This window comes from Lutjanus erythropterus, chromosome 11, assembly GCF_056507025.1.
Source record: "Lutjanus erythropterus isolate fLutEry1 chromosome 11, fLutEry1.hap2, whole genome shotgun sequence".
Lineage (NCBI taxonomy): Eukaryota > Metazoa > Chordata > Actinopteri > Lutjaniformes > Lutjanidae > Lutjanus > Lutjanus erythropterus.
The window spans coordinates 33,857,078-33,881,547 of NC_139327.1; the positions used below are offsets into that span (position 1 = coordinate 33,857,078).

Below are 24,470 nucleotides of genomic sequence, written 5' to 3' on the forward strand. Positions count from 1 at the left end.
ATAAGTTACCACACTATATTCAAACCAAGCTATGTTTGAGCTTCCACATATCTGGCATAGCGGGTTGCATAAAGCTGTCTAATTCATTAAGTTTTTTTTGGGTAAATTAAAACTCAAAAACATGACTGAAGCAACATTTACTTCGCAATTAATCCTGCAGCTTATAGGGGCATTAAAAAAATTAAAATAAAAACAAGGCACTGAATGCAAAGAAATAAATATTCAAATTTTAAAAATCCATAAAAAGGACCAGGGGCTTTATACCAGCTCATAAAGACCAAGAAATGAGTCTGAACACACGATATGTAGGCAGCCACCCCTGTTTCTGGGGATAAATGCTGGACGAGAGAGCAGAGTTTGCTGGGTCAGTGGTACCACTGCGATTTGTTACCATGGAAACAAAGGTCTCAGTCCTGACATAGCCTCGAGGTGCAGAAGCTTTTTAGGCTTAAAATGACTTTGTCTTTGTTTCTGTGCAACTGTAGACATTAATGCCGTCTTTGGGCATCCTAACTGTGGACTAAAACGCTTGTGCAGCCATTTTGCCTTTGATTGGAAGGTACATATATTACTGAGAGCGACAGAAGTCACACAGATGACTCTAGATTTCAACTGTAATCATGATTATGAGGTTAAGTAGACCTTTTCCTGGCTGGTATATTATAGGGTAAACACAGATGTTACCACTGATACTAATTAAGGTTCTGTTCCAGGAAAAAGTAACTTAATTAGGATCACTGGTAACACCTGTGTTCACCCTACAATATGACTGCTGCTACTGGTTGGAGGTGTTCATACATATTCAGAGTGAACAGTGCAAGCTTAGTGCCCCTCTCATACCTTTTGGGCGATGTATAAAAATAGCTGCAATTTCTTCACAGGTAATTTGTTTTGGATGCAAATTAAAGCTGAGAGTCAACTCTGAACTTTCACTCTGATGCGTTTGAGAACAGAGACAAAGTAAAAACATCAGAGAGAGGGACTTTAACTATCTCCACTATTGAACTGAATCTCTTCAGCAGGTCTCTTGGCTCCTCCAGTCAGCAGGTCGAAGTGTCTTTGGGCAAGATACTGAACCCGATGGCTGCCCTCAGTGCATGAATGTGTGTGTGAATGGGAATGTGAATCTTTGCATGTTATGTAAAGTACTTTGTGTGGTTGGAGGACTAGAACATATGTATATAAATGCAGCACATTTACCATTAAGCTAGTTAAGTTGTGTTTTGGCAGGTGTTTCAACATCATTAACGTAAAGCTGAGTTCGCACTACAGGATGTCCCTGAATTTACACTGGCCGGCAGACTTTTGGAGATCGCCAACGTAACCCCCCAGATCAGAGACAAATTGACACTTGATTGAGACAAGATATCAAAACGGCTTAATATCTTATCATGTCCAGGACAGGATGAGTTGGGGATTCATGCAACAACCTACAGCCAATGAGGGAAGACAAGTATAGAAAAGAAAGAGAAAAAAATAGTTATAAAGTAATAGAAGTAGGTATAAAGTAGTTCAAAGTCGCCACACCTCCAGCAGCTACAGCAGGAACAACATTTAGGGCATGTCCAGCTCCACTTTGCTATGTTAATGCTGCATAATCTGAGCACAAAATAAGGCGGAAAGCTCAAAGGTGTTGTATTTAGTCTCTCAATTAACCACAGGTGTGTTTTGGGTGTAACACGAATTAAAACGGTTTCAAGTCAGAATTACATCTCCGATTCCCTGTAAGAGCCAGGTGTGCCTGCCTCTGACACATTTTTGCTATTCGAATGGCAGACTCGACAAGTTGGAGAAATGAACAAAGATGCTAAAATGAGCCACTTGTAGTCCTGGAGGCACTGCGGAAGAAATCAGGCGGATGATGGTTTAGTGATTGGAGAGGCTGTTTTCAGGCATTTTAAACATTACCATGCACACAGTCAAGTCAGTGCAGCAAATGTTACTATTTAAGCAGAAAAAGTAAAAACTGTAGATTTGAATTTGACAGGAAGGAGGAAACTGGAAACGCTTTTTAGACAGCACTGGTGGAAGTCAGGATTTATACATTTTGTATGTGCAGGACACATGACATTAACTTACGTTAGATCATAATAATCAGTCAGTGAAGTTACAGTTTGTTGTACCTTGTGTGTAAATGTGTACAAGGCACATTAACTCTGTCAGTGGGCTTTAAAGTATTTCATTCACTTGCAACACATCCAAATGTTAATTTTGTATGACCTGTGCTCTAAAAGCAGTTAGTACATGTGTTATAAACTCACCTAGAGGAACATACTTTTTTCACTCTATTGTTAATTATTTTACCAAGCTGGACTTGAACCAGGCACCCTCCAGCCTCCATGCCAAGTCCTTAAGGAGTGAGCTACTGCTGCTCTTATTTTCTGAATAATGCTTCTTTTAAATAGCAGGGAAATACTGCACCGCTGACTTTAGGCCAGGTTTTTGTGGTGCAACTGCTTTCTGCTGCCCCAAGATAGCAATGCACTTACAATGTGCCTGACCACATCTCATTTTAAGAGTAACATGTCTATAGGTGCACAGATGAGTGCAAGAACATTGCCACCTAGGCAATGTGGGTGCTGGGAGTGAAAATGACAGGTGAGGTGGTCAGAAAATGGAGATGACAGCATTGCACTTTGCTCTGCTTTGCACCGGGCAGAAGACAGAGCCCCTAATGTCACTTCTCATGTGTGTTTTCATGACAAAACATGAAAGAATAGACTCCTCCTGGTTAATGATCTTGTAATGTGTGACCCCCTGTCAGTGATCAGTCATGTACTATATAAAAACCACGAGATCAAGATTTATGATTACAAGACAGAAAGTGTGTAGTGTGAACAGTACAGCGATCTGATAACTTTGAAAGCCATATGGTGTGACCAAGGAATACTCAAAACACGTGCTTGGAAAGACTGATGGAAAGCTAAATCACATATTATCTTGTTATGAAAAAAAAAGAAGAGCGAGATAAATAAAGCCAATGAAGGCTTAATTGGATTAATATGCCCTGCTCTCAATGCACCAGCAATTTGCTGCAGATATAATCACAAGCCGGCGTTGATATAGTTGTTTGAGGGCTCGCAGTTAGCTAGAGTAATCAGTGAGTAATCAGGTAGCTGATTCACTGTTGCCAAGCAATTATCGATAAGAAAAGGTGCTTTGTCTTGAGCACAGCTCTCACTCTCTGTCCTCTCTATCACCACTCACCCACTCACACAATGAAGACGTTATCTAGGGATGGAACTTCCTATCTGCGGCACAGCATGATCCCATTAGCCAGGCTGAGTGTGTCTGCATTTGCTGCTGAAGGACTGATAGGAAAGTGTTAATATCGTTTCTGTTTGAGCTCGGGGGCCGAGGTTTGGTTAGCGTGAAAGTCTTAGCAGCAACTGTTTGAGCTGCAAGCAGGTCACTTCCAACATACTCATCTGTGTCCCGCTGGCCTTACATTTAGAAATTACAGCCTCTATCTTTGATTGCTGCCACCTTCAAAATGCAAGTGCAATGGTGATATCTGTCTTTTTAGACTGAAGCTGCAGAGGACCATGAAATTTGATCATTTTCATAACAAAGGAATCGCCTCAGAATTATAATCAAGTACCTGCACAGCTATTCAATTCAGGTAATTAATACCATTTTATACCATGGTCTGGGTGAATACTCTAGGGAGTCTATTAATTCCTGATTCCTGTCTGTTTACCTTTCTTTCTTTCTGGAATGAGTTACCATAGCGACAGGGAAACAGTCAAAGCCACTGCTTATAATTTCTTGCAGCATGTTAACTAGCTAATATCAAATTACAACAAGTGGCTTCTAGTGCTGCCCCCGACTAAAGATTTTCCTAGTCGACTAATAGTCATCAGTTCAAGGCCATTAACTGACTAGCTGTTGCATGTTTATGATATTAATTTCATTATGTTTGGATCACCCCACGCAAGTCTCAAAATTGGAATAAATAACTTCCAACTTCACAAAAACAACTACTTGGAAATGTATCAACATGATGGATGATGTATACTTACCAAACTCGCTCCTCAGCTGCTTCTTGCCTCTTGTTCCTGTCCTGAACCCACGATGTCTTCATCATCCCAGGAGTCACAGTCCTTGCTGGAGCCACCATGGAGTCACCTTGGTGCTTTATTCTCTGTCGTCAAACTGTCCTCTGTTGGTTCCCGGAGTCTGTGTCCCAGTCTAATAGGACTGCCAACTGAGCTAACTGGCTAATGGCAGCGACAGCACAGTTTGCAGCAGTGTGTCAGTGACTTCTGTGTGAGAAGAGAACCAGTCACTGTTGCAGTAATCCCAGTGACCACAGCTCCTGAATGGAATTTGAAGGGTTTTTCATTTCCTGCAACTAACAAATAAATGAAAACTTTATTTGACTGAGACTCATCTCACTGACCAACAGTTTAGTCACCTATTACGGGGCAGCCCAAGTAACTTAAAAATTTCTTTCAAGCTATATTAGGAATATAATAACTTAAAGAAGGAAAGAACAGACGTTGGTCATAATGGTGGTTCCTTCTTTTTTGAGGTGGTGTAAAAAGTTTGAGACTTAACGAACCGTACATGAGCTCGCTAGCATAACATTAGCTTTTTGACTTAAAGCTGAGCCGAAAAGTTCCATGAGCTGGGCAGACTAGTTGTATTATTCTGTTGATTATTTTCTCAATTAACCGAATAGTTGTTTGGTCGATAACATATCAGAAAATGTTGTAAAATGTGGGTCAGTGTTTCTCAAAGGTGACATCCTCCAAAGTCTTTTTTTTTTGCCCAGAAATGCAAAAATATTTTAATGTCATAAAGGAGTAAAGAAATCAACCCTTTATTTTCTTAAAAACTTACACAAACCAATTAATTAATTATCAGAATAAGTGTGACTGATCTAATAATTGATTAACAGTTGATTGATTGTTGCAGTTCTAGAGTTTGGCATTATTCCCAATTAATTCATCACTCTGTTTTGTATGTACTTTATCTTGTATGTGACCTACATAAGCTCAGCTAACAAATGCATTCCTGTTTTTTGCAAACATATTGATAATCTCACCTAGACCCGGCTGGGAGGCTACAGAAATCAAACAGGCAGGTCACAGACAGTGTAGTGAGTCAATGAGGCCCAAAAGTAGAATTGATAGAAAGAGCGCAAGTCTAATCAGAGCTGCAGGCGATGGAGCATCTATTGACTCAGCCTCGTCCATCAATCCCAGCAGCGGCACGCTGCAGAGTTTTCAAGGATCCGGGGTCAGGAGTAAATCCACGGGTGTGTCAGGGGCCGCAGCATCTCACAGCACTCAGGAGCCGAAGCATACTTCACAGCATTCAGAAGCGTTGCTCAGTGATGTGAGCAGCAGGATATAATAAAAAGGGAAGCAATGCAGGGAAACAGTCATCTCCTGTTATAACTTTAAATTTCTCGATGATGGACCCAAAAAGGAAAGGCACGGGGTGAAGAGTTTTGACCACATGGTATCAAGCATGTCAGAGTAGCTCGCTAAGTGGGACTCACACTGTAGCCTGAAGGGTAGCAGTGTTATATTTGCAGTGAAAGGAAGGATGTAATGTTCATCAAACCCAAAATGAACTGGCTGGATTTTCTATAGCAGTTTGAGCTGACAGTCTTCAGCCCTGTTATCTCTGTTAACTCAGTGCTCTTGATAATTGGTGATTGTGTGCTTTTTAGACTTACTGTATAATAATGCCACTCAGTCCTGTGACACATAAAAGTTTTTGTAATATCTGAGTTGGAGCATGTCGCAATAAAACCCTGCGCTTATTTTTTGTCAAATGGACAAAGAGTGGTAATTTTCTGTTTCATAAAACCAGCAGAGGTTGTCTTTAAAACTTAAATGGATATCATAAAACACCTGGCTGTGAATATATATAAAAGTAAGACAAATACCACCATTAGACTGCACTTAGCTTTTTTTTTTTACCATTAAGATTGCAGGTTCTGTCAGCATTGCCGTGATTGCTCCAGCTGCCTCCGGGAGTGGGTTTTAAATGACTTTTTTGATTACGAAGATTTCTAAATGAAGTATCTCACTGGTAGCGATGATAAGATCCGCTGGAAATGCTGAGAGCTTCGGGGGAGGGAGGAAATATTGTCGCCCTGCAAATGAGTTGCTCCAGCAATAGAAGATTCCGTGTGGCCTCTCCCAGCTGACTGATTCCTATCAGTCCTGCGGATTTTTCAGAGAGATTTGCTGGGTTTGATGATAATGCCAGTGTTTGTGTAAAAAGGATAAAATCAATACAACATCTCTGCTTTTCCTGGAATCAATTCAAGAGTTAGCAGTGGATTATGGAAATATTACATTCGGATCCCTGTTAGATGAAAATGAAGATTGTAGTATCGATTATTTTATTCATGTTGGCAAAATGTAGGCACACATACTAAGCCTAGTATGTACCACTCGATTTTGTGCCATGATTAGCTTGTTCCACATGTGTTTGAGATCTGATTCAAAACTCCTCAAGGTTTAAACAGAATCGGGGCTTACATCCGTCACAAACTCAGGTCCTCTAGTTTGAGCCGTTCCAAGATGCATCTCGACTGCTTCATAAGCTGCAGTCCCTGTTCCAAGAGGGTGCAAAAGCATGCATTGTGCCCTCGGTTGAAATTTGAATCATAAATACCAAGCGCAATATGGTAGATCATGCATCCGTGGCGTCTACAGTCCTCCGTGTATACATTTGTTTGGGAGTAGCTTATATTCAGGGGGTAAAATGTGCATCTCCGTGGCATTTTTCTGTTTTGATTCATTCATGTGCAGCAGTGTTATATGCAACAAAAAAAAAGCTGGGTGAAGTTGAATATAGTGTTGTGATTATTAAATGCTCTGTCAGCCAGTCACACCGCTGGCCTCATGAAAAACAGCTGAAAAACAGCTGTTTCAGTCACAGTTATAAACATGACATCTCAGCAAACAGAAAGCTTTACCTCCGGATGGTTCAGAGCATCACAAAATGAACACACATCACCACAAATCTGCACCCAGAGAAAGATAGAGTATGATTTTCCATTAGGTGGTTATAATAAAGAATACGATTTAGTGATGATTACATCAGATCCATGCTTTTTGCAGCAATAAATCTCACCTGATACATGGTCACATAGTTAGGTAATTATAGTTAATTATAGCAGAATATGGAGTTTCACAGGGAGTTAAAAACTGCTTATGAAAGGAATAGTTCCATTTAAATAAAGAAGCATAAACATTTACGTATATAGACAGTTATGCCTGGATATATTGTAAGACATTGGTATTTACTGTCTTCTTTATGTTTAAAAGAAGGTTTTCCAGTCAATGTAGCCTCTAAATGTTGCCTTGTGTTATTTCAGTTGCATTTTTCTTAGGGCCATGGTTTCTCCAAATCTAAATATTTCCATGACCTTGAGACGATTTGCAATGAAAGTGGTTGAAACGGGACAAAATATGTAAATGTTTTGACTGTTCAGATCCATTGCACAAGTCTGCCTTGAAAAACTACAAACACGTTGTTTAAAAAGCATTGACTTTTGCATTTTTGGATTATTTTCAATGGTTCTTTGATTGTAGCTTCGCTCCTTGTGCACGGCATCCTCCTCTTCTGTCTGTGAACCAGACTGACGGAGCGAACGCTTCAGAATGTGAGAAACACGTTCCAAACGCGCCTGTTGTTAAAGTTAACCACCGTCGCTCCCTTCTCTGTGTCGCCGCAGATGCTCCCAAGGTCATGAGTCCGGTGGTGACTTACACGTGGGAGGGAAACCCGACCAACATCAGCTGCGAGGTGCAGGCTCACCCCAGAGCCTCGGTGGTCTGGTACAGAGACAACCTCCAGCTTCCCATTGCCAACACCACCAACACGAAGATCTACAACACACCAACCGTCAGCTACCTGGAGGTCTGCTGCACGTTAATGACACACAATATCACTGCAATTATTAGAGACTACTTTTGCAATAACATGAAAGCTCCAAATTTGGCAGGGCATGTCAGCTCTCACATATTATTGTGTCTGCAACAGCTGTAGTTACTTACCAGATAAAGATCAACCATCACAAGCAATTCTAAATAGCTTTTGTTCCACTTTAGTCTCAAAAGATTTGACCTGCTGATTATTAAACAAAGCTTAATAAAGCCTTTTTGTATATTTTGCCTTTTCTAATTGAGTCATTTTACAATGAATTTCTATTTGTTATTCATGGCACGAAGCAGTCAAACACACTTCCAGTGAGACAAGTGAGTGTCCTGAATAATGAACAGCTCACAAGTAGTTCCATAGCAATTCTGAATCAAGGATAATAATAGTTGACAAGGTATTGAGGGAACACAGTGCTAGATACAGTGTTAATGAACCAGTGTGTAATGATTAGTTCCTACAGTAGATATCTGTGCATCCGCATACAGACCGCTCTCCAAATTAATCACGTGTGATCAGCCACGAACAAACTGCTGAATGATACAAAACCAATATCTAATGACAGACATATTCAGGTTCTTCTCAGATCTATTTGGTCCCTACACTGTTTTTTTCTTGTTTACCTGCAGTGCTTCATCACGTGAATCAGTTTTTCTCAGTGTTTGTCTTTTTTTGTCTTTCAGGTTACCCCCGATTCATATGACTTTGGGAGCTACAACTGCACAGCAACCAATGCAATGGGCACCGAGTCCAGTGAGTTCCTTCTCATCCAAGCAGGTTTGTTCACAGAATATTAAGCATTGCATTGAACTGAATGAGTGTTGTTTTGTCTTTTTTTATCAAATCAAACAAAAGTTTAAAGAAAAAGGGAAATAATTTAAAATGCCAAATGGGGGTAAGAGGGAAGTGCTTGGTTGTTTGGTGACTTTACAAGACAGAGTCTTTATACCCTGGGTCTTCAACAGGGGGCCTGCGACTCTTAGGGGTTCCTCCGAGTTACTGCAGGGGGCCTGTTAAAGCATTGTTTGATAATTTTTTATCTAGTTGGCTGTTTGTCCATAACAGCCAACTAGTTAGCTATGTATCATAGAAATTAGCCAGTTAGCTATATTACACACTAAGGCTGCAACTAAATTATTTTCATAGTCGAGTAATAGGTTAATTATTTTCTTGATTAATCGACCGATAGTTACTTATTTTAAAATGTCAGAAAATGATGAATAATGTCAATCAGTATTTCCCCAAACCTAAGATAACATCCACAAGTGGCTTGTGTTACTCTCAACCCACAGATATTCAGTTTACTGTCATGGAGGAGTAAAGAAACCAAATATTTTTTGGTTTCTGTACGCATCTATGACAAAGATCTGTCAAATATGAACATTTAAGAATCTGAAGTCAAACAATTTTGACTTTTTTCTTAAAAAAAAATACTGAAACCGATTACTCTATCGTCAAAATAGTTGGCGATCAATTTAATAATCAATTATTTGATTAATCATTGCAGCTCTATTACACACTGAGTGCAGTTTTAGCAGTTAGAGGCGTCTTTTGCTAGTTGTTTTTTATATGCAGGTTTATATAAGTTTTTGCAGGTGCGCTCTGAACACCTCAGGTTGAGAAAACCTCAACTCAAAGCAGAAAAGCTTTGAACGTCACTGACACTTTTTCCCCGTTGTCCAATCAGATTATTAATCGAAAGAGACTGTTCCCTGTTGCTGGACGCCTGGAGCTATGTGATTTTTCCAACTGTAGTTACCAGGATTATAACAGACAGCAGTGGATTGGAGGCAAATTAGTGCAGTACTTGAGATTGTGAGTGTTTTCATTCATTTAAAGCTGTACAAGTAACTGGTAACATACAGTTCATTATACTAATGTCAGCTCACTTGTCTATTTTTATGCAGGAACAAACACAACATTACTGACTTTACTCAGTAATGGTGTATGATAAATTAACACCACCTGAACCACCACTCTCCTACTTCAATCTTTGTACCACCTAATACGAAAGCAAACACATGGATTCACCTCTATTTCGTTTGTATTTGTACTTATGACTGCTCTCAAAACAATTCAGGACAGTGCTCATTTCCCGAGACAAATAACAGGGTTGTTACAAGATAGATCTGCATATCACCCACGCTCAAATAGAAATTAAAATTATGTTTGTGTAAAAGATGTCCAAAGGCAGCATATAAACAGAAAATAAAGTCCGCCAATGCACAGAATTGCGAGGCACTCCACAGCACAGCACAGATAATGAGCGAAAGCCACAGCCGAACTGTCCTTAAGTCCCGTTTCCTTTGCATTTGGTTTGTGTTTCATTTTGGTAAAATAAAAATAGTTTTAAACCAATTAGAAGGGAGGGAGGTCACTCAAGACCTTGTCTAAATAAAGTGCAGTCGAATTAATTGTGCTAACAACCCCTGCTGCCACTGTGTGCTGTACTGTATGCCCTTTGAGGTGTTTTCCCTCTGCTTTTCATTTGCTGCATAACTCATCAGTATGCCTAAAGCGACTCCTTCCAGCTATAGTTGGACTAAAAGGGTACCACAGAGAGAACCCTTCAAATATCTCTTCACACCTTATTTTCCACATTGAAATGTCAATGAGACAATTCGACATGTAGCGTGAGGAGTTTCACTAAACAATGTCATTTTACTTTCAAGGGTAATTAACCCCTCTCTGCATTACATACTAATGCCACACTATTCAGAAAAAATAAGAGAGGTTTATTTATTACAGCGGAGGGATAATATTCAGTGGTGTTTCTGTTGGCTTTGTTTGTTCAGACCTATATAAATGGATTGATGATCAGTTGATTCCTTCAGCTTTTACCACTGAGAAACATGTAGAGCTTTGTAATTACTTTTATTTATAAAAGTCTTGGTAATTCATCCATTAGATTAATTTTCTTGTCTTAAAGTTGAGGTTTTAGCTAGTCGAAGGCACCAGTGGGAAGGTCAGGGAGTCACTTTATTCATTATGAACTGGAAACCATGAATATTCAGCATTTTATGATCAGTAATTGAGCCTCCCTAAGTCCCACTGCTTTTTGCTCTGTCCTCCAATCACAGTTTAGCAAGCTTGGAACCTGGCAGAAACCTATACACATACAGTTACATCTTATGTTAGCTAGTGTGAGCAAAATGCTAACTAATTAGCTAGCTTATCTGCATCAATTGTTAGCTAGCTAGTTACATAATGTCAGCAAAACACTAACTAGTTAGCTAATTACATCAATCATTAAGTGGATGATTAGCAAGCGTTTTGCTCACATTAGCTAACTCAAGATGTGACTACGTCACACGTCAAAGTTTGTTTTTCTTTTCAACACAAAGCCTTAGCACATCTAGCAGATCTAAGTACAGGAAACACGAAAGGAGAAAACTGACATAGATTCCATCTGGTAGCCCACCAAGCTTGCTCAACTGTCATTGGAGGACAGAATGATAAAGAACAGGACTTAGGAAGGGTCAGTTGTGAAGACACTCTCAAGTCTTTCCCCGACTTGCCTCAGGTCAGGGTGAGAAGAGAAATTTGTGCTCCCAAGGAAGAGGTTGTAACTGTTGGCTTCACCAAAGTCCTTCTAAATGACATTAAAAGACATGAAAAGTAAGTGTGAGGTTAGATTGTACTTCTGTAAAATATTGCAGTGATGAAGTCTTAGTGGTTTCCCTGTCCAGAACTTTGATAGCTTGATTATAGAGGGATGTTAATGGTTTAATGATGGAGGCTGATGCTTGAGCTGAAGAGGGTATGCAAAATGATAGGTGAGACAAAATCATTGCATGCATAAAAGTTAAAGATTGGCCCTGATAGTTCTGCCTAACTTAAAACCTTAATTTAGAGGCCGAAACTATTCCAAGATATTTAAAATCCTTTATTGTCTCTAGATCAGTGTCTTTTATCCTCACTGATACTCCTCTCTGATTGAGAAACAGATAGCAGCCTATTTTTTAACATTCAGTGTTAGGTATTTTATATAGGCTATTTTGCGTAAAGGTCAGGGTGAGAAGAGAAATATGTGCTCCCAAGGAAGACGTTGTAACTGTTGACTTCACCAAAGTCCTTCTAAATGAAGAGGTGCTCTGTAACGAGAGCTTAAAAATGCACAAATTCAAGCATTCTCAGCGTTGTGGCAAAATAATTTTTCTTTTGCAAAGAAAAGACTTGCAGGAGACTGTATTTTGGGCATTGAGAAAAAAGCTTGAATGGATGGACGTAATACTCACCTGACATACTGATTACCATCATTAGTTCATGCCACTAAAGATAAAAAAACATTACAGTGTCTGCAGAAGACTTTTAAATCGTGTAGGGTGCTCCATTTCGGTCACACTCTGACCTATCATCATGAATCAAAGTGCAAATCAGGCCGGAGGTAAAGCATTCGCTGCAGACCCATTCAGGCATGTCCAACAGATCTTCAGTAATTTGGTGACTGGAGGATTTGGGGCACCAGAGGCATGCCAGCACCACAACTGTGAAAAGGGCTGATTGGGAGCAGTGCATTATCTGTAGTAGTCGCAGAGGCCAGTATCAATCTGAGCCAAGCACATCAGCTCCTCTAATGCCTTTAGAAGCAATTCTCTAACTGCCAAAGCTCATAGACTCTGTGGTAAGGGACACATATAGAGAGCCCTGCAACCCTACATTGTATAGATACTGAATTCCTTGTAATTATGTTCTGTTTTGGAGGTTGGAAGACTTTAAAGGTGCTTAGACAACAACCAGATATACAATATTAGCTGTTAATAATTAGCTTATCATAAAACATTAAGGGGATAATTTGGCACCTTTCATGTGGATGTCCAGTCAGTGTTGATGGTAAATGTAGTCAACTGAAGCAATAAATTCCTCAGCGTGTGCTATATTGACCAAGAAAGCTGAGCTCTTCTGCTGCAGCATGTCCAAATATTAGTCGTGAACAGGAACAATAGCCATCCATGACAAACAAAGAAACTAAATCTACAGTTTCCTTCTGATGTACCTGTAAGTCAAGTTAAAAATGTATTAAAAATGGGTGGAGCTCAATGGTGGAAACATTAAAAGTTAGATTAGATTATACGTCTGTAAAATATTGCAGTGATGAAGTCTTAGTGGATTCCCCGTCCAGAACTTTGATAGCTTGATTATAGAGGGATGTTAATGGTTTAATGATGGAGGCTGATGCCTGAGCTGACGAGGTTAGGTGAGACAAAATCATTGCATGCATAAAAGTTAAAGATTGGCCCTGATAGTTCTACCTAACTTCAAACCTTAATCGAGAGTCCGAAACTATTCCAAGACACTTAAAATCCTTTATTGTCTCTAGATCAGCGTCTTTTATCCTCACTGATACTCCTCTCTGATTGACAAACAGATAGCAGCCTATTTTTTAACATTCAATGTTAGGCAAGAAGTGTCAGTATTGTTTAAAGTATTAACAAGATTTTATAATCCCCCCATAGAAAATCCTGTTTGCATGTTTTTTTTTTTTTGACATTAATCAAATAGAATCTTGGCAATTGCCATTTTCTCGGTGCCAAGTTGTTTCTTATAGACATTGCCAAGCAGTAAACATCAGTTACATGCTGTTTGTGGATCATTATACTTTGCATTTTATGGGATTCTTTGCATCAGTGCTAGCTCCGAGAATGAGCTTTTGACAGGAAAATATATTGTATATGTTATTTGTATCTGTTGCAGATGTGCCATCATCGCCAAGACTTTACCTGGTGGAACCTTTCTCCAGCACAGCAGTCATAGAGTTTGAGGAACCCGACTCCTTCGGTGGAGTGCCCATTATCAAGTACAAAGTGGAGTGGCGTTTGCCTGGCCAGGCATGGACTGGCATGGAGTACAAAGCTGCAGAGGGTGAGTCAAATATCTCTTCTCACCAAAGTTAGCTGTTTTTGTTTGTTTTTTTTTGCCTCCCACTGGTAGAAGCTTGCATAAAAATCTGTGCAATGTCACCACATTTACAAATCTTATTTCACAATAAATGTAATTTTCAGCGTCATATTTGACAACTCATCAAAAACTCTTGCTGTGATGTAGATTTCTGCTCGATATGATTCAGTGTTAAATTGGTCTTGAAGTCCATGAGTCACCACCACTTACAAAAATTTCCCCTAAAAGCCTTGAAAAATACACTTTTACTCAAGGAGAGTGGGTGCAAGGGATGTTATGAACCCTGTCTTCAAGTTCAGTCTTTTCGGCAGTCTCTTAAGGTGCATCAGCTGCACTTAAACTCTTCACCCAGATGAAGGATCTTTCTTCACAAAGAAGAGGAAGATTTTACTAAGTCCCCAACGTCTGTTGACAAATAACTCCCATAGATCAGTTTAGAAACAATTTAAACCAACTCATTAAAACGTAGTCTTGGGGTCTCAAGATGATAAATTCAAGAACTGGTAACAGTGCATAGAAAGACATGAGAAGTGACTTTTTGTGTTGCAGTTTCCACAAAAATATTGAAGACTACCAGAGGAAAAACAACATAACTGACAAAATCCATACATTTTTGCAACATAGAATGTCCTACGCTGAGGGGGTTTCATTAGTTGGCTTGCTACATTATAGCTACACTAAGATAATATGCAGAAGATGATATAGCTACAATAAATTAATATGTCTACATTAAAATAAAATAATAAAAGCAATATAGCTACAATAAAAAAATAATACAGCTGCACTAAAATAATATAGGTAATATAGCTACAATAAATTATTATAGTTACAACAAAATAAAATTATATAGCTGAACTAAAAAGAAATATTGGTGCAAAGGGAGACAGAAAAATGCTGTGCTGCTGCCAGAGGAGTGCTGACTAAGCTTACAGCATATATGGGAATACATTTTAAAATAATACATTTGGGTGTATTTCTCTCTCCCCGCGGTGATCTGAATAACTTACACTGTTTTGCAAATATAATTAGCACAGATGCTTTGTCACAATACTGAATTTCACTAACTAATGTTAGAAAAGAATGAAAGAAATAAGAATTACTACATGAACCACCATGTTCTAAACAAACACGCTACAACCACTAACAAAAAGTGACATTTTGGGACATAAAATAGGAATCTTTAGCTCTCAGCAATGTATCATGAGAAATGAGGAGAATGCAAATGAGGGCTGTCTCTCAGCGCTACAATGGTTGAAAGACACCATTACATAAAATACATTACACAAACTACATAAGCTTTCCAGATGAGGAACACTCAGGTTTCAAGCTCATGTAATCCTACTAATAACAATAATAATAATGATAACAAAAAACACTATTATTAGTATAATATTATGGTATAGTAGATTGGTGCATCTCTATTTTTGGCTGTATGCTGAAAATCCATGGACATACAGGCAAAAATCATGTTGTTATTATTATTTTAGGACCTGTTTCTTCAGAGTGCATCTCCACGTAAAGGAAAGACGAGGAATAACTGCAGAAAACATTTCAGCCAGCAACAACAGTTAATCCAAACATGACAGTAGCTGATGTCAGGAGGAGAGGTGGAACACAGTGTAGCCTAAATGACAGTCAGCTCGCACGCTGACAGGCCCCAGATAATATCCCCGTCCCGCTGAGGGTTTGTGGCTCTTACAAATCTGGATGGTTCTCGTCCTGTCTGCCACATGGGACGTATCAGTCAGTGGCTGACAGGCTCCGCTGTCAGCTCAAGGCCCAAGAGCCGCCTGTCATGCAAGCGTATACACAAAACAAAGCACAGGCACCCACGCATCAACAGTAAATGCTACCAAAAATATCTTATTCAACCACAGCTACTCCACATCTGATAAACTAAAGCCTCTCCAAAACATACAAACACTGAATGGACTTGTTTGCTGCTCTGCACAGTACATACATATATATATAGTTATAGTATTTGTAGTATTAATTTGTGAAATCAGGAATGCAAAAGCCTTTGTTATCTAACCTATAACGTGCCAGGGAAGAAAGAAGTATATCGTCAATGATACAGAATGATCAAGTGTCTGAAATGTGTCAATAAAAAGGCTTTTGAGTTTCAAGTGTGTCTCACAGTATTGTGAACCAGGGCTGCCATCATATGTTTGAAAGCAGTACTGCCAGTTATAGACACCACACCCTTCACTGTGGGTCCATACATCTGCAGTGTGCACATACATGAAGCTACACGTTAAAGTATACTTGCTATGCTTTAAAGTAAACCTAACTAGAAACACTTAATATTCTGTGTGTTATGCATTACATACGCACATCATATATGGTCTGTAGTAAATATTAATACACTGTTGCTAAATTTATGAGGCAAAGAATACTCATAAAATAGCATAATGACAGCATGTCATTTGCATATGGCACAAATATGCATGGAAAGTAATGAATTATTTGTAGTGTTTGTGATTTGTGTTGGTCCAGGCTTAAAGGATAAAGCTGGCGTTATGCTATATTTTCTTTGCATCAACAAATCCCACAAAAAGACCCAAACCGACAATGTGTTTGTCTGTCTCTCAATGCTTTCCTGCCCTGTTTATAGCACTAAACCCCAAGCCCATTCATTTTTAATGAAAATGTTAAACAAGGAAACTAAAAAAAAGAAGGAAGAGGCATTATAACGCTGTAGAACATATGTTCTGCTTGGTGCCCACTAAACCTTAACATATTTATGAATGAATTTATGACTGACCTTTGATGAAGAAATGCCTCTAAAAATGAAGCACAATGAAACTGTAGGTCTCCATGTAGCATTATTGGCGTTACAAGTCTGCAGGATTGACTGTTCTATAGAGGTGTATCTCCTCCTTTTTTTAGTTCCCTTGAGGAAGAAACAGGTCAAAAATATATAGTTTCATTTATCAACTGGCAAAACAATTTCCTGAAAAAGCTAGGCAGTAGGCGCTGTAGTTTTCGGTTGACGTCACTCAAACGGGGGGGTAAAATAATCGTGCATTTTGTTAGGGACTATTTTAAGACAGCAGGAAGGTGTACGTGGGATTGACTGAAAATAAATTACAGTTGCTGTGTTCAATATGTCACTGGTTGGCTCATTGATGTGTTTAAAATAGATTTTGGGACGTCGAATAAGCTCTATGGCAGAGAGGAAGACACTATACGATGCTTTGCACTGCACAGACAATGCCAGTCATTGTTGCTTTTGGTCTTTTTCGTGGGATTTGTTGACAAAAATAAAGAATATTTCCAACCTTATCATTTAATTGTTGCACAGATGTCGAAATCCACACAGACAAACACAGGGCAGAAATACATTCCCACTGTCTATTTGAGAAATTAACAGAGTCAAAAGTTTTTGAAGTGTTTATACAGTATTTTAAATCAAGGATAAATAAAATAACGGTCAGCAATGGTCAGCTATAGAGAAATAACAGACCTTAGAATGCTGTAACTGACCAGTCAGAATTGAGCATTCAACAAAGCCATGTAATGAACAGAATATAGAATATATACATAAATATACATATTTTTCCCTCAAAATTGGTCAACCAAGATATTTAAATGGGGGCAAAATATTTTACAGTTTAACAATAAACTTTATTGTCCAAAATGATATCAGGGCACTGACACAGTAAACTTTTACTGTTTTTTTTCATAAGAAATAACTATGAATAAAAAAAATAGAGCAAAATATACCTGACAACATATATGCCGATACTGATATAGACCGATACAGCTGTTACAGGCTAATGTCAGGCTAAAAATACTGGTCAGGCTCGAGTTCACTGACTGGAAACATTTCTTTGGAAGACATTAGTTCCACTTAAAACTGTTGAAACTGAGGTCTATGTGTTAACAGGAGTGGTTGTGTGTTTTCTGAAACACTGCTGTTCAATTCTTAAAACGTAATTTTTCAATGCTGTGAGCACCACCAATCGAACTCCATTCAACTCCAGAAGTCCAGAATTTTTTGTTTTTTTGTTTTTTTCTGCTGTATGTCGCCTTCATACCGTCATCGATCGATCTTTCAGACATCGGCACGCAGTCATCTGTTTCTCACATGGTGCCTGATGCTGCATGCACTGTTACAAAACACAATGATTAACACACACCAAAGTCGGTGGAGTTTGTATCAATTGTTATGATTTGTGGAGATAACCTTTTGGAGAAGCCGAGGAAGCCAGCATGTGGTAATCAGAGGTAAATTACTCCGGGCCGGCTGGAAATCTCATCTGAACATAAATGGTTTCAGCGGTGGCATCAGTTTTACTGATGGTGGTGGCGCTAAAAGCCCAGTTGTGAATTAATTTGGCCTTATGCTTTTTAGCTGTATTCATACAGCCTCCCCCAGCAGTCACTTATGCATGGTTCATTCTGAAAGTCTTTCTCATTGAGACATTAATGTGAAACACATTTAGAATTTTCTCTGAGTCACTGTAATCGAAAAATGTTTCTGAGCTGTTTTGCACCGCAGCCTAAATTTGTCCTCATCCATGAAATTACTGCTCTTTGTATTACACAGTCAGATATCATTTTGTGACAAAAGTCAAGAAACACTTGTGTTTGTGTGTGTGTGTGTGTGTGTGTGTGTGTGTGTGTGTGTGTGTGTGTGTGTGTGTGTGTGTGGTGATTGAAATCTCAGAAGTGGCTCACTAATATGGAAATTACATCATCTGCTTTATAAAATACATTTTAATTGAGAAATTGTATTATTTTTACCTCTAGAAAGAAAACACCACAGGTTAGCACTTAAAGGAATTATTCACCTGCTAGGTTTGGTATTACAAGCAACAAGAATGCTTCTTTCTGGTAATATTAATTCACTTTGCCCAAAATTACATTAAAAGATTACAGTTGCGGGCTTTCCTAATAGCTCTCTTTCTGTACTACATGTCAGAAATTTGTGTTCCACTTTATTTTTAATCTTATTTTCCTACAAAGCAGTAATCAGAAACTACAAAAGCCCATTTTAATTAGAACTTGCCCTTTTCTTGGCATTTGCTCTTCATGATGCTGGTCTGCTCTGCCCCCGAGCTCAATGGCTACTGTTACATGCAAGAATTTTATTGGTCAGGACGATTTCTCTCTGCTCCCATTGGTGATTGAGTCTCTGTGGGTAATCCATTTAGAAGTTTGTATATTTCAGTGTACCTGTGGTGTCAAATGTAAATATAAACTGTGCAGCCAACAGCTGTCCTGGAGTTATAGGCGACTTCTAAAGCAGGGGGGAGAAATAACAATAAAAATAAAAATTAACTGCAATTTAAGGTCTGAGAGAATCAACTGTGTAAGAAAAGGTAAAACAAGTCAAATTCAAACACCAGAGAACAAGTGAACTCATTTCACAAACAGAAGAGTTCATGCAGTAGAGTGCAGATGTCCAACAGGCAGGCAAGCTAAAAAGAATATTAGGATGTAAAACTTTTGGAATCACCACGATTCTATTAGTAACTATAATTTAATTATATATTTTGTCTCTGTAACAGTAACAGTTTATAATTACACTCCAGCACACTGCTAATTTGTAAGCCATGTTTTAGCCTTGCAGTTGATGATGACTTTATAGGTTTTATATGGGTTTTTCTAGGTTTTTAAAAAAAAATGTGAATCACCAAAACCACAAGAGGTTCTCCAGCATCCAGTCGTAAATGTGAACACAAAAATTTAGGCTGAGTGGTCGAGTAATATGAGGACAAGCTTCGAGACATGCACACCAAGCATTCACACACTCGCACACTTGCGCACCTGTCCAATCACATTATGATGGAAAGAAAAAAACCACCACAACAATAGTTGAACAAACTCAAATCATATGAGATTTATCTGTTTTTGTTTCTGTGACTTTTTGAAAGAAAATCTACTAAACCTGGGACCCATTCAAGATAGAAAAAAAACTGCATCAATTATTTTGTTTTGTTTTTCAAGAGACAGATGTTTGTGGTTATTATGGTAGAGGGGCCTCCAAAATCAGAACAACATCTATTGTTTGCTTATTCCCTGTTTAACTCTTCTTGGTTGACTGTACACAAGCGTGTAATAACACCACCTCACCTCCGACAGCCATGACCAAAATCACCATCGTTGGCCTGAAGCCAGAGACCACCTATGAGGTCAAGATGTCCGCCATCAACGGCAAAGGTGAAGGCGAGAGCAGCACGACCAGGACTTTCAAGACCGAGCCAGTCCGTAAGTACTGCCCTCCCCGCTGCTTCTCGTGTCCCTGCTCTGAGTAATCGCTCCTCTGACCCCGATGCTTTAAACCTAACGCTGTTGCTCACTCCACCGCCTGCTCGTGTCTAGCTGAGCCCAGATGCTTTCATCCCTACACTCCTCTATTCTCCCGCCAAGCTCCCCCCTCCAGCCCCCCAGCAGTCCTTTTCCAGCCAGGCCAGAAGGATATTTCACGATGCTGCTGCCACTTCATAATCCAGCTCTGTTATTAGTGTTAACTTTGCAAAGTATTATCTGTTTCCTTCCTCCCTTCCTTCCTCCCGAGTGTTTGCAGTGTGTAAGACAAACCCCGCCTCCTTTCATTTCGCAGAGCCCTGCCCTTCTAGCCCGGCACTCAGGTGATTTAGTGAAAGCTCTCTGGGAAGTACTTGTGCATTCTTAAGGCTGATTTATACTTCAGTGTGGAGTGCCAGCGCTATATTTATAGTTCAGTGACAGCGTGCATTGTTAATATTGCACCCAGAGGTCAAGCCCCACTGAGGATTGTTTATATTTCGTAAGGAAAATGGCAGTGCATGATAAAATGTTGCAACTGGAGGAAATTTAGAAGAAAATATGACAAGAGGAAGAGTCACCTTAGCAGAACAGGGGAGACACACGGAGAACACTTACTTGTCAGGGATATCTGACCATGTTGCATTTGTTTGTCAACCGCACGATACTCACAGCAGTTTGCTGAATGTTCCGGAGTGACTTGCTGTCATCGAAGTTTTTCTTGGTGAATAATCCGGCGTCAAATCACAGCTGTGTTAGACATATGGCATCATCTGCAACCTTACAGCAAGGAGCAGGTGCACAACACCTGTCATCGCCAATCAGAATGTGGCGGCTTCACGTTAAATGTATCAACTTTGTGTTTATTTATGCGCAATCATGTGAGATAATTCATTCTCAATGAAGTATAAATTAGGCCCAATCATCTCTAGGATCTGATTTACATTCATCCACTAAGTGTTTATTTGCACGCTCACACTCTAACATGAGAAGTCTCACCTCCTACACACAATTGGTGTGGTGATGAAACGTTATATAATCCTCTGTCCATATGTTTGATGACAGAAGTATGGTATTAGTTCTTGAACAGTTGTGAACCATCACTCTCTGTGTTCATAAGGCAGTTATGCTCATAAAATGTAGATTAAAACGCTTTCTGATTATAGTAATAAGAACTTGTAACTACTGATAATGCTTTGTAACAATAATCACACAGTCCAAAGCATTTTATAGTGACTTATAAGGTCAAGTACAATAATGAGTGTTTATTTGCACCCAGGTGAGACTAGACACACGGCAGCTATTCAGCCATTCACAGTCTGGCTATGAAGACTGACAGAATTGAAAAAGAGGCTGTAGTGGGTGAAAAAAGCTTTGTTAGCTACAAGCACCTGTGTGCTTGTCTCTAACCTGCTGAGCTATATACACCCAAGTGTAAACAGCCACATTGGCTATTCCACCCCGGGTGCAAATAGCATCTGCCTTAAATACAGTGAGTGCTATAAGCAGATTATAATGCATTGTAAGTATGTTTATAATGCACTTTAAACTCGGGTATCATAGAAGGTGTTAGCCACATAAGTCATCAACAAGGCAGCATAAAATATGTTTGAACATTTCACACAATATGACAATGCGGTTGTATCCAATAGGTGATAATGAAGTGAGAAACTCAACTGACCCTTCCTATGTCCTGCCCCTTTTTGCTCTGTGCTCCAATGACAGTTGAGGAAACTTGGTAACTTTCTGCTTTTCCTGTAAAAGGAAACGCAATCACACCACCGGGAAGGTTGTGGTGGAGCTAACAGTTTAGCCAACTTCTCTAAACCACTTTATTTGGAGGTTAAACTGAAAGTGAGCACAATATTGGTAATAATGGGTCATTTTGCAGGTCATTTTTGCGGTAGGCATAGTGGTTCAAAATTGAACCAGAAAGCCATTGCTTAATAAGAAAACGATAACCCAAAATCAACAGATCCAAGCTGAAATAAACCAGAATCATCCTTTAATCCATAGATCTGCAGTAGAACTAGTTTGCTTGAGCTACAATTAGTAGGCAACAGACCTATTTCTCATTCAGCATTTTAAATCAGGGTCATGAATAAATCTTCATTTTAGTTAGTACCATCCTCTATGTCACGCCTGTGCTTCATCACCCCACCGCTTCTGTAGAAATAGCGTCCCTCAGCATCCTTCCCATTTAGCTCGTTTCCCCGTAGCTAAAGAGAGAAACTTTGTCCTACTTCAAGATGTATTAGCAAAAGTTAGCACCTGATGTATTTATTAAATGCAGAAGTCAGTCAAAAGGAAATAATTTGCCTCTATTGACTCCTATTTTCATGATTGATTAGTCATTTCAATCATTTAAAGGAAGGGATTACTGATTTTCCTTCTCATATGAACAGTTCGTTTCAGAAATGAGACAAAATTAGACATCAGTTTAAACTCTGTGCAAGTTGTCATTTAACATATCATATTACATCAGAGTAGCACATCGAGATTGTTATCCAGAAACCCAGTGTCCTTTTACGAAAACACTGACTCCTTATTACAACCAAAGACGAAAACAAAAATCTGATTTTGACAGTAATAGAGAACCAGCATTATCAAAGTTAGCTGCAGAACAAAGAGGAGCAAGTCTCACTGTTGACAGAGTGTCCAATAAAACACAGTAGCTGTGTGACAGTGGGTTAATGATGTAGCAGGACAGAGTCGCCCTCTTCCATTGTTCATATTTCTCATTTCATTGTCTTTGTTTCTTCTTTTTTTGTTTTATTGTTTTCTCATCATGCTTTTCCATCTGTTTTATATTCCATTGGACTTCTCAGAGTATTCTTTGACAAGTAAGTTTCTTTTCTCCCTGTCTTCTCAGCGTTATTTTCCTCTGTACTAGTTTTCATCTCCTCTGCATTTATTTGCTTTACTTTGACCATTCGATATTAGAACATTGCTTTCTAAAGAAACATGTAATGTAATGTAACAATGATCGGATGTCCTCCGTGGAAAGACTTTGTCCCTGCATAAATATCAGCACTCATTTCATTACCTGTTGTACTAATTTTCCAGACAGCAGTCCATTCCATTACTCTAATGTGGTTTCAGGTTTGTTTAGCAGGGTTATCGATTGATATGACAGACTCGCAACCTGTCGCAAGAGTTATTTGTAATATTGCTTGCTCGTAACACCTTTCTTTTCTCTAGTATTATGTATATTGCACTTGTGCACGGCTGCAGTTCAGCCAGGGAGTGTGATATCAAGTCTGTAAAGAAGGTATACTGTCTTCAAGGGGAAAAAAGATATGGTAATTAATGTGGAATCACAATATTTATTCGAAATAATGTTAATGTTAAGTGGCATGGCATAAATGGCCCTGTGAAATCTTAAAGATTCCCATTTGTTCTCACAGTTTGCTTTAATTTTGGCGCTGCTATTTGGCCGTTGACAACACAGTTGTCCCCCAAAGGTCACAAGAATGCATATTACAAAAAACTGTAAATAGATTCTTAGCGTCTGGCGGGGAAGAGCTGCAGCTTTCTCTAGACAAAGCATATGCTTACCGCTGCTCAGAAAAGGGTTTTATAACTTGCTCTTAAATCCCCAATTCCCGATAGGTGTTTTTTTTCTGCATCACAAGTGTAGTATAATAGTGTGTATGAAAATGCAGTCATCGTTGCCAGCAAGAAATCCTTGAAATGCCACTCGCAGCATTATTTTTGTTGCTGTAGCATTTAGTTTTGGGCCAGCAAGTTATACATTTTTCAAAACATTACCTTTGACATTATCTTTGTTTAAGAAGAATAAGAGTGCGTGTGTGTTTTTGCTTGTAAGTGTGTTCAGCTTCAGAAAAGTGTAGGCTAGCCTTTGTAGAAATCTGACAACTTCAAGTAATTGCTGGTTGTTTCTGTAAACGAAACCACGGGCATGAAAACAAAAGGCAATTGGCATAAGTTTGAAAGGAAAATAAACAGACACCGTACACTCAGTGCTGAACAAAAAAAATGCAGTATAAGATGCTCAACAAGCATCTAACTGAAGTCTAACAAGCACCACAAAACAGCTGAAAGACTACAATGATCACTCTTCCCTTTGTCTTCGTGAGAAGTTTCTTTAATGTTTACATCTCTAAACCTATAGGGAAACTTAATCCAATTTAATTTTAAGTGGAGCGTTTGGGGAAATCAGTCCCCACATCTTAAATATTAAGGAGCAGTGGGCAGCCACAGTCCAGCAGCCAGGGACCAATACCAGTTCTGATGCAGGTAATGGCTGTAGTTCTCAAGCAGGGACTTCTCTGCAACTATAATACATAAGATAGAATTTCTTACGGCATCAGGTTCACACTCTCTGTGACTGTTGTTATTGTACAATGGTGTTGCTAATATAGACAGGTCCTGCTTGTAGGTACAGC

The 24,470-nt window shown here is 39.1% G+C and overlaps 1 protein-coding gene across 1 annotated transcript in view; it reads left to right on the plus strand.

Annotated features, from left to right (window-relative positions):
* The window catches only part of ncam1a (neural cell adhesion molecule 1a), a 397,669-nt gene that overhangs the window by 324,222 nt on the left and 48,977 nt on the right, over positions 1 to 24,470 (plus strand). Inside the window, exons 10-13 of the mRNA XM_084730006.1 lie at positions 7,706 to 7,890; positions 8,592 to 8,685; positions 13,603 to 13,770; positions 19,897 to 20,022. Of these exons, the coding sequence (XP_084586132.1) occupies positions 7,706 to 7,890; positions 8,592 to 8,685; positions 13,603 to 13,770; positions 19,897 to 20,022 (573 nt within the window). The remainder of the gene's footprint in view (positions 1 to 7,705; positions 7,891 to 8,591; positions 8,686 to 13,602; positions 13,771 to 19,896; positions 20,023 to 24,470) is intronic.